Below are 12985 nucleotides of genomic sequence, written 5' to 3'. Positions count from 1 at the left end.
TTTTCAATGCTGGCCTAACTTTTGTGGGATTGAAAGTTCATAGATAGTAGAGTGTAACACATCCTAACACAATTCTCCAGTAACTCTAATGGTCTGGATGGACCAACATCCCAGAGTTTTTCTGAATCCTCTTGTTTTTCCCTTCTTTTGATGACCTGGCTCGTGTGCACATGACAGAAGGGCAGGCTAGATGATTTCTCAGGTCAACAAAGTGTTACTGACATTAGTCAGTCATTACATAGGAATTTATTTCCATGGTCCAGCACTTATAGTGTATTTCTTAGAAATATGATAGTGTATTTCTTAGAAATATGATAGTGTATTTCTTAGAAATACGATAGTGTATTTCTTGGAAAGGGGGAGACAATTCAGTAGGTGGTATGGGGACATACTTCCAGAGGTCACTGACATATCTGGATAGCATATAGGTGTATAGGCTTTGGGTGTTGGCTACCATTAAAAGATGTGTATATTTTAGAAATACCACGATGAACAACAAGATGCTTTTTGCTTTCTATAGTCCACAAGCACAGTCATCCCAAAGGAATAAAGTTTTTAAAATCATAGGAAGAAATGACTCCAAGATCAGCAATATCCAGGCAATCCTACATCTTTGCTTTCTTAGCGGACAAAATCTTTTACCTATAAGGGAGTCCTAACATTGCTCAGCAAACCTATGTTTCTCTACTAGACTTACTTTCCCACCTTCTCAAACAGCTGGCCCTTGAACAACACGGGTTCGAACTGCGTGGGTCCACTTATATGTGGATTTTTTCAATAATAAATGCTACATGACTGGACGCAGAACCCCAGAAACAGAGAAACTGCATACAGGGAGGGCCAACTCTGTGTTATGTGTAAATATTTGTGCACAGAGCGTTGGTGTTCCTAACCCCTGCCTTGTTCAAGGGTCACCTGTATAACTATCTCATACCTCCCTCTCTCTCCTTATACCTCCTGTAATCCCTCCTCCACCACTCATTTCCAACTGATGACCTCACGTCCTATTCTGTAGCAAAAAGAGAAACCATCAGGTAGAAAATCATCTTTCACTCTCCAAATCTACAAACATAGCTGCACCTGTACGCACCATGTCTTTCTTTCCCCTTATTACAAAAGCCTCCCTTTATCAAAAGCCAGTCCCTCCACATATGCTCTGGATCCCATTCTTATAAAATTCTTCTTTTTTTTTTTTTTAGCATTTAAAAAGATCTGTATTCTACAAACATACCAGTGAATGCTATAAATAAGGGAATATGACATAAAACAAAATGAAAAATATATGTGAGACTGTTCTCTTTAGTGTACAGAATTCATGGCAGCTGCTGCACTATCTAGCTACTTAAATAGATCTATAACTATAACTATATTTATATCTATATCTATATTTATATCTATATATAATTCTTATATAATGTTGCAGCTTCAGAGATCATTCACCAGTTTCTCTCAAAAGCTCCACGTCTGTTCTTTCTTTCTTACAGCAACTCTGCTTCCTCTGCATTACTCCTCTGTCCCTCTCCATCTACTCTGCATTTTTCTGTGCTATTTCTCTGTCTCTCTATTGCTCCTTGCGGTCCTAGACTTGATATTCATAATCAACTGCAGAGCTTCTGTGTCTATTAGATCAAATTTCAGAGCATCTGCTATGACCCGCCTCCTCTTTTCAGCCAGGTCATGTCAGGGATGGTTAGCCATCTTGTGGCTGCATCTGGGTGCCTGTCTATGTATGGTCCCTGTGATGAACAGCATGGAGTGACATGATACTAAATACGGCCTGTGACGCTGCACAAGCTGTGTGCAGCTCCACTGTATTTCATTCATTTGTGTGAGAGGGGCATAGTTTAGGTTGTTTATGCTTTACGCAATAAATTCTATCATGGCATCTACATAAAGCATTGAATTCTTGTTTAAGAGAGCTGAAGATGAGAGGTAAGAAGTGTCTATGGGGGTAGGTTCCAGGGATGTAAGTCCTTAGGGAAAATTTTCTACTGCCAATCTTTAATTCCAAGCTCTATCGTGTTGAGTGGAAAGACCTCTCTCTCCCTGCACTTCACCTTCACCAGAGATGGTTCAGTTATTAAAAATGGGTGGGCTTACTTCACTCTGGGTCAGAAAGAGAAAAACAAATACCGTATGCTAACACATATATATGGAATATTAAAAAAAAAAGCTACTGGTGAACCTAGTTGCAGGGTAGGAATAAAGAGGTAGACATAGAGAATGGACTTGAGGACACAGGGTGGGAGGGCAAAGCTGGGGCAAAGTGAGAGTAGCATCGACATATATACACTACCGAATGTAAAATAGTTGGCTGGTGGGAAGCAGCCGCATAGCACAGGGAGATCAGCTGGGTGCTTTGTGACCATCTAGAGGGGTGGGATAGGGAGGATGGGAGGGAGGGGATATGGGGACATAGGTAGGCTTATGGCTGATTCGCTTTGTTGTGCAACAGAAACTAACACGGTATTGTGAAGCAATTATACTCCAATAAAGATCTATTAAAAAAAAAAAAAGGGTGGGCTGACTCCTAGCACCCTGGAACCATGCATGTAACTTTAGGCTTTATCCAGTCCATTTCCCTAGAGAATCTGTCAACATCAAAACCTGTCACATTTTCCATGATTTTAAAAAAATCATCTGTGAGCCTACGGTGAAGCTAGTGCAAAGGGCTTAATTTTAAAGCAACGCTCCATGAAATGGAATGTTTCTACGGTGCCAGCACCATTTTTGCCCAGAACTACTAAAACTCACAAAATATAAAGTGAGCATTAGAATTCAGTGCCCCCATGTGGAATGCAGACTGTCTCGAGCTATAAATGTCTGTGTTAATGAAGCCAGAAAGAGTAAAGTTTAAGCTGTTTGACTCTAGTTGAGTAAATACCATAGTTTCCCCTCTCCCCAAATATTTTCTCACACTATTATTCTACGTCTATATATAACATCTTTAATTTTTAAATTTCTTAAGTGTTTTGTTGAATAAAAATCCACTCAACTTGAACATCAAACCTTCTAGTGAGTATTTAGTCCAAGCGACAAAGACATTGACATAGAAAAGCATCTCGTTTCTCTCTTCCTTCACTTCTAGATGCTGTATTATGTAAAAGACATCCCAGGCACCCTGAAATTCTTCCATAGTCTCTTAGCTACCGGTGCTAAGATTCTCATTACTCTTGTGTCCGGTAAGTTATTTTCCTTCAGCCTGAATTTTGAAACAGTGATAGCGCATGGATACATGTGTTTGCAGGCAGCTGGTATATTTCATCTTCATTATGAAATTCCTGATTTGGCTTCTGATCAGAGTCAATTAATTAACACAGTATTAGGAAAATCCTTCTCAACAGCTTTCCATTTAGGATTTCCAGTGGAACTGAATGTCTGTTTACTTCTTTCTCTCGAGCAAATATATCCTTGTTGTCTCTATATAAAAAATATTCATTTAACATACAGCAAATACAACGGATAGGAATGTTTTTAATGAGACTAAAAATAGTAAATATTTCTATTTACCTCCTTTTTGTCTCTTGAATGTCTTTCTCTTCTGTGATGTTTATTAATAAATATCAATAAAATAAAGGTTTAAATATTTGGGACACTATCCTATTTGATTAATTTGCATTTCTAGAGCCATTATCAATGTTCATTTAGGTTTTCTCAAATAAGTATCCAAAATGGTCCCCTTGTTTTGTTTTGTGTTGTCGTGTTATTTTCCAAAGAAGGCATTTGATCATGTCATGTTGTTTCCAATGATACAATAAGTACCACACAGAGAACATAAGTAAACAGATTAGCAAATGAAACACTGACATTGTTGCATGCATTAATTCATTACTTCTTTCATTCAGCAGTCTTTGTGGATTGTCCACACAGTGCTAGGCAGGTTCACTGCACGTACACAGCAGCCTCTATCTCCCTAAGCTTATACCAGACCCTGTACTCAGAAACCATAGGTCGCAAAATGCATTTATTCTTTTCTTTATAAATTTATTTATTTTTGGCTGCATTGGGTCTTCGTTGCTGGCCGTGGGCTTTCTCTAATTGCTACGAGCGGGGGTTACTCTTCGCTGTGGTGCGCGGGCTTCAGTAGTTGTGGCGCCAGAGCTCAGTAGTTGTGGCTCACGGGCTCTAGAGTACAGGCTCAGTAGTTGTGGTGCATGGGCTTAGTTGCTCCCCAGCATGTGGGATCTTCCCGGACCAGGGCTCGAACCTGTGTCCCCTGCACTGGCAGGTGGATTCTCAACCACTGCGCCACCAGGGAAGTTCCCATGTATTCTTAAATATGAGGAATGGCTTTAAGGATGGCAAACATAGCTGTTGCCTATAATCCTGGGTTTGAACTCATGTGGGAGTTTGGCAAATGAGAGTTCCTGTACACAACCTCTTCTCTAAGGGAACATTTGATATACTATTTTTATCTCAGGTTAGTTAAAAATACTCATTTGTGTGGGAGAGTTCTATCTTACCATTTAGAAGGGCTTCTGTAAACTGGATGTTTCCCACCAACCTCTCTCTAAATTAGGACACTTGGGTAAAGCACTTTGTACTGCATTTAGGAATACAGAAGTCAATTTAGTTATCAACACTGAGGGCAGTCTATTCTTGATAATCTGTGTCAATAATAAAGAAACGGTGTTGCAGACAGAAATAGCAATTCATCCAGTAGTCATATATGTTTGATTTTAGGATATATTTCATATCAAATGAAGATCTACTGTTATATATATTTGGTTTATGCTTAAATATTTTCAGAAGTCAAGTATTGGAGTGTCAGAAGGCAGCTCTCTATGAGTCTATGCCTACCAATAAGAAAAAGCCAGCCTAAGGTTTAGGAAGTGGAATGAGCAGTCTACAAGCAACTGAGAACGGACTAAGTGCCCTTATGGATACAGTATTCTGCTGGCTACATCATGAATAGGTTAATAGAATCCGTGGTTAATTGGCATCAGGATACGTGCAAACCAAAACAGGTCCAGTGAAATGCAGGATGAGACATAAAATCAAGAATGCTGAGGCGCTTCCTAGCTGTGTGAACTTGGTCTGTGAGTCTTAGTTCGTGCAAGGCCTATTTCCAGATAATCATACCTACATAATACGGCATCTATGCATACATTTAGTTCACAGGTACTATGTCTATATACACTCATGGGGAAAAACAAATCAAAGAAAGGGAGTAAAAGTGCAAAAACCAGTTAGCTTTCATAAAAAAAGGTATTTTGAGTCAAAACTTATTCATTCTGTAGTTTGACGGTGGAGATGTTTTACTAACTTTTTCAGCACACAGCTTACAATTTTTCATTACTGCACACAGCAGTGGGAGGCAGGTATCCCAAAGAGGAAAACACTGGTAACACACAACCCTCTTAACTCCGTGCTCTTCCTAAGATACCAGCTCCTTACTTCCCCCTTCTACCCCTCTTATGTGTTACCTAGAGCAGTTTAACTCCCTTTTGCTCTGCCTCTCTGACCTAGATAAACCCGTGCGCCTATAAACCCATCTTAACAACAGTGTATTTCTCTGAGATAAATTCTGTTGGCCCCTCGGTGTGTGGAAGTGCCTATGGTCTTCTTTTTTAAAAATAGCAAGAACTGCTTTGTCGTATTAATAAAGCTGATATAAACATATGGGTCAACTTTCAGGAAAATAGAGCATAGTCAATTTCCAACAGTGAAAACAAAGTTAATCGCAAGAACTTTCCAATCAGATTTGTTTTATATCGTTGTCAATTAACATGTATAGAATTGATCCACATTTTTATTAGTCACTTTTTCATTTGATGATATCACTGCAAATCCCTATCTGCCTGACCAGTCTTTGGATAGCAGACAGGTTTGGGAAAGCTCCCCAGGTCTGCTGAGGTGCCTGATCAACTTCCTACCTTACCGCTGTAGAAAAACCATTACCCTAAACTACCTTCTCAGCCCCAACTTGAACCCCCATTCTTCATACTTGCCCAATGAAAACATTCCTTAAACTTGAATGTTACCCTAAAACTTGAAACACCTACACCAAAATGGTTCACACTAGGCTCTGTTTATATCACATTTGTTGCAGTCACTTTCTAAATGGAATTTGCTTCATAATTACCCAGAAGTGAAGAAGCCTGTTTGTGTATTTCCTTTCTTTGGGGGCAATATTCTCATCCACAGCCTCACTGCAATACAGCAAACTGAGTACTCGACGCCAACAGAGTCAGACAAGCCTAGATCTAGTCACTAAATTAAATTTCTAAGAACGCTCATCAAGCCAGTATCTCACCTAAGCACATAATGGTATGCCTGGATTAACATCTTGCTCTAAAAGGTCATCTTAAATATGCCCCACAGCTAAGGCTTCTGCCTGTCCATCTGAGTCAGACACTGACCTGTTACCGAACTGATGCGTTCTCTCTGTGAATAAACTGAAGTGCTCAGTTACTTGAGCACCATATGGACACCCATTGTTTGCAGTTTATTAGATTCTAAGATAATGAAATACGGGGTCAGTTTCTAGATTTAATTATGCAGGGCACCTAGCTTGGTTAAGGTGACAGGTGTATTCAGCATATTCAAACACAGCCTACACTCTTGGTCCCAAGTTGACTGCATAGGACAGTCGTGTAGATTTGGTTCATTCAGCTTTTATTGAGCTCCTCTAGTTGGTCACTGCTAGGCTCCGGGGTTGCAAAGATGACTGTTACTCCTCTGCCTTTGAAAGGCTCCTAATCTAATGGAGGATTCAGACGTGTACATACTTTCAAAAAGGTGCTAAGTTCTGATCAGAGGCAGATAGGGAGTTTAAGGAGAGTTCCCGGAGAGCAAGAGGCTCTGCCTCTTATCTCTAGTCCCAGATCTTTGCAAAACCCTTGGCAACTAGAAGAAGACACCCAGTGAATGTGTTTGAATTGAACTGAATAATTGTTTATTATTTCTGCCTTATACTATCCCAACAACAGCTAGTTCTGAATGTCCATTCAAAAAAAGATACCATGTTTTAGCTAACATGATAGACATGGAATCAGAGAATACAGAAAGTTCTGGAGATTTGAAGATGGATTTAATAAACAGGAATAAAAGACTCGATAAAGAAGATACACATATTCACACGCACACAGTGCACACCGAAATAGGCAGAACAGAGGCTTTTCTCCAGTTCCTAAGTATCCATTAAAGAGTTAGCCCAGCTCAGTAAATATTTATTTATTTATAACAATCAGAAGTTCCTGATTATAATGATAAAAGATTTGATTTGGGATGAAAAAGAAGAGAAATAAGAAGAGGTGGATTTTTAAAATGAGGAGTATCCCACACTAAAATAATGTTAGTGGCATGTTTTTCTGCAAATGTAGTAGCCAGGCATTCGTTGAGAGAGTTGCTAATTAAAATGCAACTTATCTGGTTACAGGAGACTAGCCAGGAGATCAGTGACATTTTCTGTCTTGCCCTCTCCTTATCTAAGGAAGGAGGCAAATCGTGGTGTGTTATTTTTAATAAGGGGGGTGGGGGTGAGGGACCTGGTTTATATCATGTTGAAAACAAAAGTAACACCATATATTGTGCCCACCGAGAGCCATTATGATAATGTATCAGTCAGAAAGTTTCTAATTGCTCAGCTCAGAAATGGCACTGAGTCACAGAACACTGACACCAGCGAATTCTCTGCAATTAGTGTTTGGTTCTTTTTTCTCTGGCAGGGTGAAAAAAAAAAAATGATAACAGAGCCTTTCCTCAACCACCGAAATATTTACTTTCTTGTAGTCTTGTTTGCAGGCAAATTCTTATTTAGGCAGTCACCGTCTTTGGAATGAAAGATTTTTGTAGTACATGCTCATGACCCTCATTTTTTTTCCCACTGAACTGAGGTTTTATTTTTTTCTGCTTCATTCCAATTCCACCTTCCTCTAGAGCTTATCCTGTAGTTATCGTTCCCTCTTCTGAAATGTTAGTGGAACATCAATTATCTAGGCTATTTATTATTTACCACTTTCTGCCTTGGTTATTCTCTTTTGTTGAGTTAAATCAGGAGACTTTAGCCAAGCCCATGGATGAGGCCAACCTCCTATAATTATATGTAGAATTGTGTGGCTATATAGTGTTTGTATACTTTTCTGGAGAGTCCGATTACTTTGATTACATCATAAAGGAGCTTTCGGAACCAGAAGAGTTCACGCCTTTGAAATCTTAATTTTTAATCCTGGAAACTCATAGAGTTGTAAGTTCTCTCTTATATTGCTTTGGCCAAGTCCAACTTAATTTCGTAACACTTCAGCAGTGTTTACTATGTGCCAGTCATGGTTCTAAGTGCCTTACTTTATCAACTTGGTGATCCTTGGAACAATCGTATGAAGATATTCTATTATTATCCCTGATTTATAGATGACAAAACTGAGGCACAGGTTCATGAAGCTAGTGAGGAGAAGCCAGACTTCACACTCAGAAAGTCAGGCTTTAGAGACCACTCTTAAATGCTGCACATATCCACTATCTCTGTAACAGCCCACTATTAGATGCGTATATTAGAAAGTCCATAAATAGCCGTTCTTTTGTTTTGATTTATTAGTATTATTACAGATTTCTGAAAAGCAAATTTGTCTTTTTACATTCTCAAGATTACAACCAGTGGAAATACATTATCAAAGTAATTCCATATAATATTCATTTATTTTGTAAGCACTTATTACACATCTGCCATGTGCTTACCATTGAGCAATGATTCACTTCAATTATCTCATTTAATACTTGCAGTTGCATTTGGGGTAAGTATGGTTATCTCTATCTTATAGATGAGAAAACTGAGGTTCTGGGAGACTAAATACCAAACCTCATCTCATTCATGAAGTGTCAGAACAGTCCAACCTATCTCTCCCACAGGTGCTGTATCTCTTAGCTTCTACACTGGGCCAGGTTTTCAACTAAATACAACATACACTGCTAATATATCTTCTAAAGCTGGGGACAACATTTTTAGGACTCAACCTAGTTGTTGCTGTCCAAGGCAGCATCCTGTAATTGTACAGACATGAGAGGCTACCCCATCTTTGGTCTGGGTAAACTACCATTGTATTTGCTGTGCTCTTTCTTTCTATTTCAATTTTTACTCTTAGACCCTTTCCTCTGAACCAGACTAACATAAACAACTGCCTTCCTCCTATCACCACCTGAATGTCCAACGGGGACCTCAACCTTATGTCTCCAAAACCAGATGCCTGATAACACATTTAAACATGTTCCTCCCTCATTCTTCCCATTTCCAATAATGGCAATTTTCTCTTTTCAGATGCTTGGGCCAAAATGACTGGGATCATCACTGATTCTTTTCTTTCTTTCACTATCCAAATTATTATTGTTAACAATATCCAAATCATTAGCAAATGGCATTGGATCTAGGAGTGTAATATATAAAAAATTCAACCACTTCTCATCACCTCCAATCTTGCTGGTGCAACGTAACATCATCTAACACCCAGATTATTGCAGTAGCTTTCTTACTGTTCTTCCTGATCTGTCCTTACGCCCCTACAGTCTATTCTCAATACAGAATAGTCCATCTGTGTGGCCAGAGTGACCTTATGAAAATGCAAATCAGGTTAAGTCACTCTAATATTGTGTTGTCCAATATGGAAGCCACAGTTGGCTACTGAAAGTGAAATGAATCAAGATGAAGTAACACTTAAAATTCACTCCCTTAGTCACACTAGCCACAGTTTACATGTTCCATAACCATAAAGTGGTTACTGGCTACGATACTGGACAACGCAAATATGGAACATGTCCAAGAGTCCAGAAAGTTCTATTAGACCACACTACAATGGCTTCTCATCTTTTTCCATATGATTTAGCACCCAGTCTACTCCTCACCATCACCCATACAACCTCCTCTCCTTCCACGCTCCCCTGTGTTCACTCAATTCCAATCTCACTGGCTTCCTGGCTAGTTCTTAACATGCCAAACCTGTTCCTGCTTCAGGTCCCTTGCAGTTGCTCTTCTCTCTACCTGGAGTAATCTTCTCTCTGATATCTGTGTGGATTGCTGTCATGTCTCTGCTCAAATGTCACATTATTAGAGAGACTATCTGCGACCACCTGATATAAAACAGCAACCCATCCAACTCTTTGATCCCCCTTATTCCTTGCTCTGATTTGTTTTTCATTAGCACTCTGCACCATCTGATATATGATTTATTTACTTATTTAACTTTCTCTCCTCCCACCCCCTTCACTCCTTGAACTGAGCTACACAAAGGCAAGAATTTCTTTCTTTTAAATTGACTGCTCTATTCCAAGCATCTAGTGTACTGGTTGGCAGAGTAGGTAAAGGAAAAGAAGAATAGCTGAAAGCATGAATTTTGTTCTGTTGCACAGGAACCAGTGGCTGGGACAAGCTATGGAAAAAGTACGGATCTCACTTACCCCGGGATGACCTCTGCCAGTGTGTCACGTCATCTGACCTCATGCAGATGCTGGACAAGTTGGGGATTAAGTATGAGTGTTATGACCTTCTGTCTACCATGGACATATCTGACTGTTTTATTGATGGCAATGAAAATGGAGACCTGCTTTGGGATTTTTTGACAGAAACCTGGAACTTTAGTACAACAGCACCACCTGATCTCAAAGCAGAAATTATGAAAGATCTACAAGAGCCTGAATTCAGTGTAAAGAAAGAGGGAAAGGTTCTTTTCAATAACAGTCTGAGTTTCATAGTGGCTGAGGCATAAATGTCCACCATGAGAATGTATTCAAAAACTATAGTTTGAACAATTTTGATATTCACTTATTTGTGCATTAAAATTATAAATATATCTCATAATATAAACAGAGCATTTTCTCTGATATGCAAAATCTAGAAAATCCCAAGATATTCTTGGACTTCCATGTGGAATCATACATGACACTGCTGGTCTTATCCCATCCCTTCTATCGGTAAAGAGACTACATGCTGTCTACACACCACATAATCTGGAAAAATGAGACAACTAAGTTTCACGGGCTTATTGACAATAAAACCCTTTCCATTTGTTGATTATAATGGAATTTCCTGGAATACTAATAAAATATGTGCTATGGATTTTTAAAATACTAATAAAGTATATGCTTATTGATACCTTGGACATTAAGAAAGCATATGTTTATTGATTTTTCCTCTTCTGTGAAGAAGTATTTCTCTATGTGCATTTCTTTATTGTAGTTTCTTATTTTTATAGATTACTCTAATTAACTTTGTTATGTGCTGGCATTTCCTCCCACTTTGTTTTCTCTTTTAATTTTGTCTATGATTTTGTAGTGTTTTGTTTGTTTTCTGCTATACTGAAGTTTTTCTACTTTATTCAGTCAAATTTAGTTTTTTTTCCTTTTTTAATTTCTGGACTTCTGACACATTTTAAAAGACTTCCTAAAACCAAGGTTTTCAAATATTAACATATTTAATCATAATAATTTTATAATTTCACTGTAAAAAAATCTTTGATATGTTTGAAGTTTACATAACTATCAAGAGTGAGTTGAGAACAAGCTGATTTTCCTCAAAAAAAAACCAACCCATCTATATCAACACAACTGACAAAAAAAAAAACCACTGACTTAAAATACACCTTTTATCATTCACTAAATTTCTTGAAAACACTTGAGTCTATTTCAATACTCCATCATCCCTATGCCCCTCTGTCTTAAGATCTCCTCTAAGATCAAGGATCATCTTTAGGGCTTCCCTGGTGGCACAGTGGTTAAGAATCCACCTGCCAATGGAGGGGACATGTGTTTGAGCTTTGGTCTGGGAGGATCCCACATGCTACGGAGCAGCTGGGCCCGTGTGGTACAGCTGCTGAGCCTGCGCTCTGGAGCCTGCGAGCCACAACTACTGAAGCCCACGCGCCTGGAGCCTGTGCTCCGCAGCAGGAGAAGCCACCACAACGAAGCGTAGCCCCCGCTCGCCACAACTAGAGAAAGCACGCTCACAGCAATGAAGACCCAACACAGCCAAAAATAAAATAAAATAAATAAATATATTTTTTAAAAAATCATCTTTAACAGTAGTATTTCAGAGGATTTTTGAAAAGTTTTTGATAATCTTTATATTATCTTTAATAATAAGCATCTATCATTCTTAAAAAAAGCACACCTCTTAATTAAGTAATTTTATAATTAATAAATACATATATTTTAAAAATATAAGTAAATAATTACTACTCCCTGTTAGAAACAGAACAAAAGTAAGGTTTTACTAAAGAGGTCATGGACCCTGATTCACCAGTGATGAAACATTCAACATAGTATGATATTCACTCTTTCACATCACAGAGCTACCACTTAATGCTGTGGTATAGTCACTTAAAAAGGGTTAACGCCTTCCCTCAGGCCCAGGAAATACACTGGAGTATAGAACCTATTTCTACCCACAAATTACCAAGCTTTATCGTTCATAATAAGTAAAACTGACTTGCATTACTCTCTTTTCATGGACAACTTTATCAATATTTTTTTGAATTGTCAGTTGCAACAAATGAAATGACAGCTATCCAATCAGATTCCTGAATATGAACCCTGAACCATTCATCATACTGATACGTGCTACTGACAAAGGAAATCTGTGAAGCAGGCACGATTGATGGATATGGGCCATGACGACCTTGAACAACTTCACCAAAAAAAATGGAAATCAAGACTACAGAGCAAATTACGGTCTTTTCTAAAAAGCACATGTGCAAAACAAAACAAGAATAGAACTACCATGCTGCTTAAAGATGAAGAAGACTAGCCGTCTAGAGACAGATGTTTGTAAATATGGCCTTTTCCTCATACAGCCCTTACTATAAAATACGAGGATAAATAAATTCTCACCTGCTTCAATTTAATGTAACGTGAACAGTCAAGCCTTTTTTAAGAGAAAATCCTTAGGAGTTACCTACCAGTCAGTGGTGGAAAGATACAAGGGTACAACAGGTGCGAGGGATGGGACTATTGGCTTCTGCCTGCACTGCATGATATTACAAAGGACTTGAGGCAGTCACAT

The 12985-nt window shown here is 38.6% G+C and overlaps 1 protein-coding gene across 1 annotated transcript in view; it reads left to right on the top strand.

Moving 5' to 3' along the window:
* Positions 1-10819, top strand: part of HNMT (histamine N-methyltransferase) — a 35410-nt gene extending 24591 nt beyond the window's left edge. The window contains exons 5-6 of the mRNA XM_060016871.2: positions 3089-3182; positions 10339-10819. Of these exons, the coding sequence (XP_059872854.1) occupies positions 3089-3182; positions 10339-10694 (450 nt within the window). The 3' untranslated portion in view covers positions 10695-10819. The remainder of the gene's footprint in view (positions 1-3088; positions 3183-10338) is intronic.
* Positions 10820-12985: the final 2166 nt, after the last annotated feature.

This window comes from Delphinus delphis, chromosome 7, assembly GCF_949987515.2.
Source record: "Delphinus delphis chromosome 7, mDelDel1.2, whole genome shotgun sequence".
Classification (NCBI taxonomy): Eukaryota; Metazoa; Chordata; class Mammalia; order Artiodactyla; family Delphinidae; genus Delphinus; species Delphinus delphis.
Note: the sequence above shows the minus strand (reverse complement) of the source record. Positions and strands in the feature narration are given on the sequence as shown.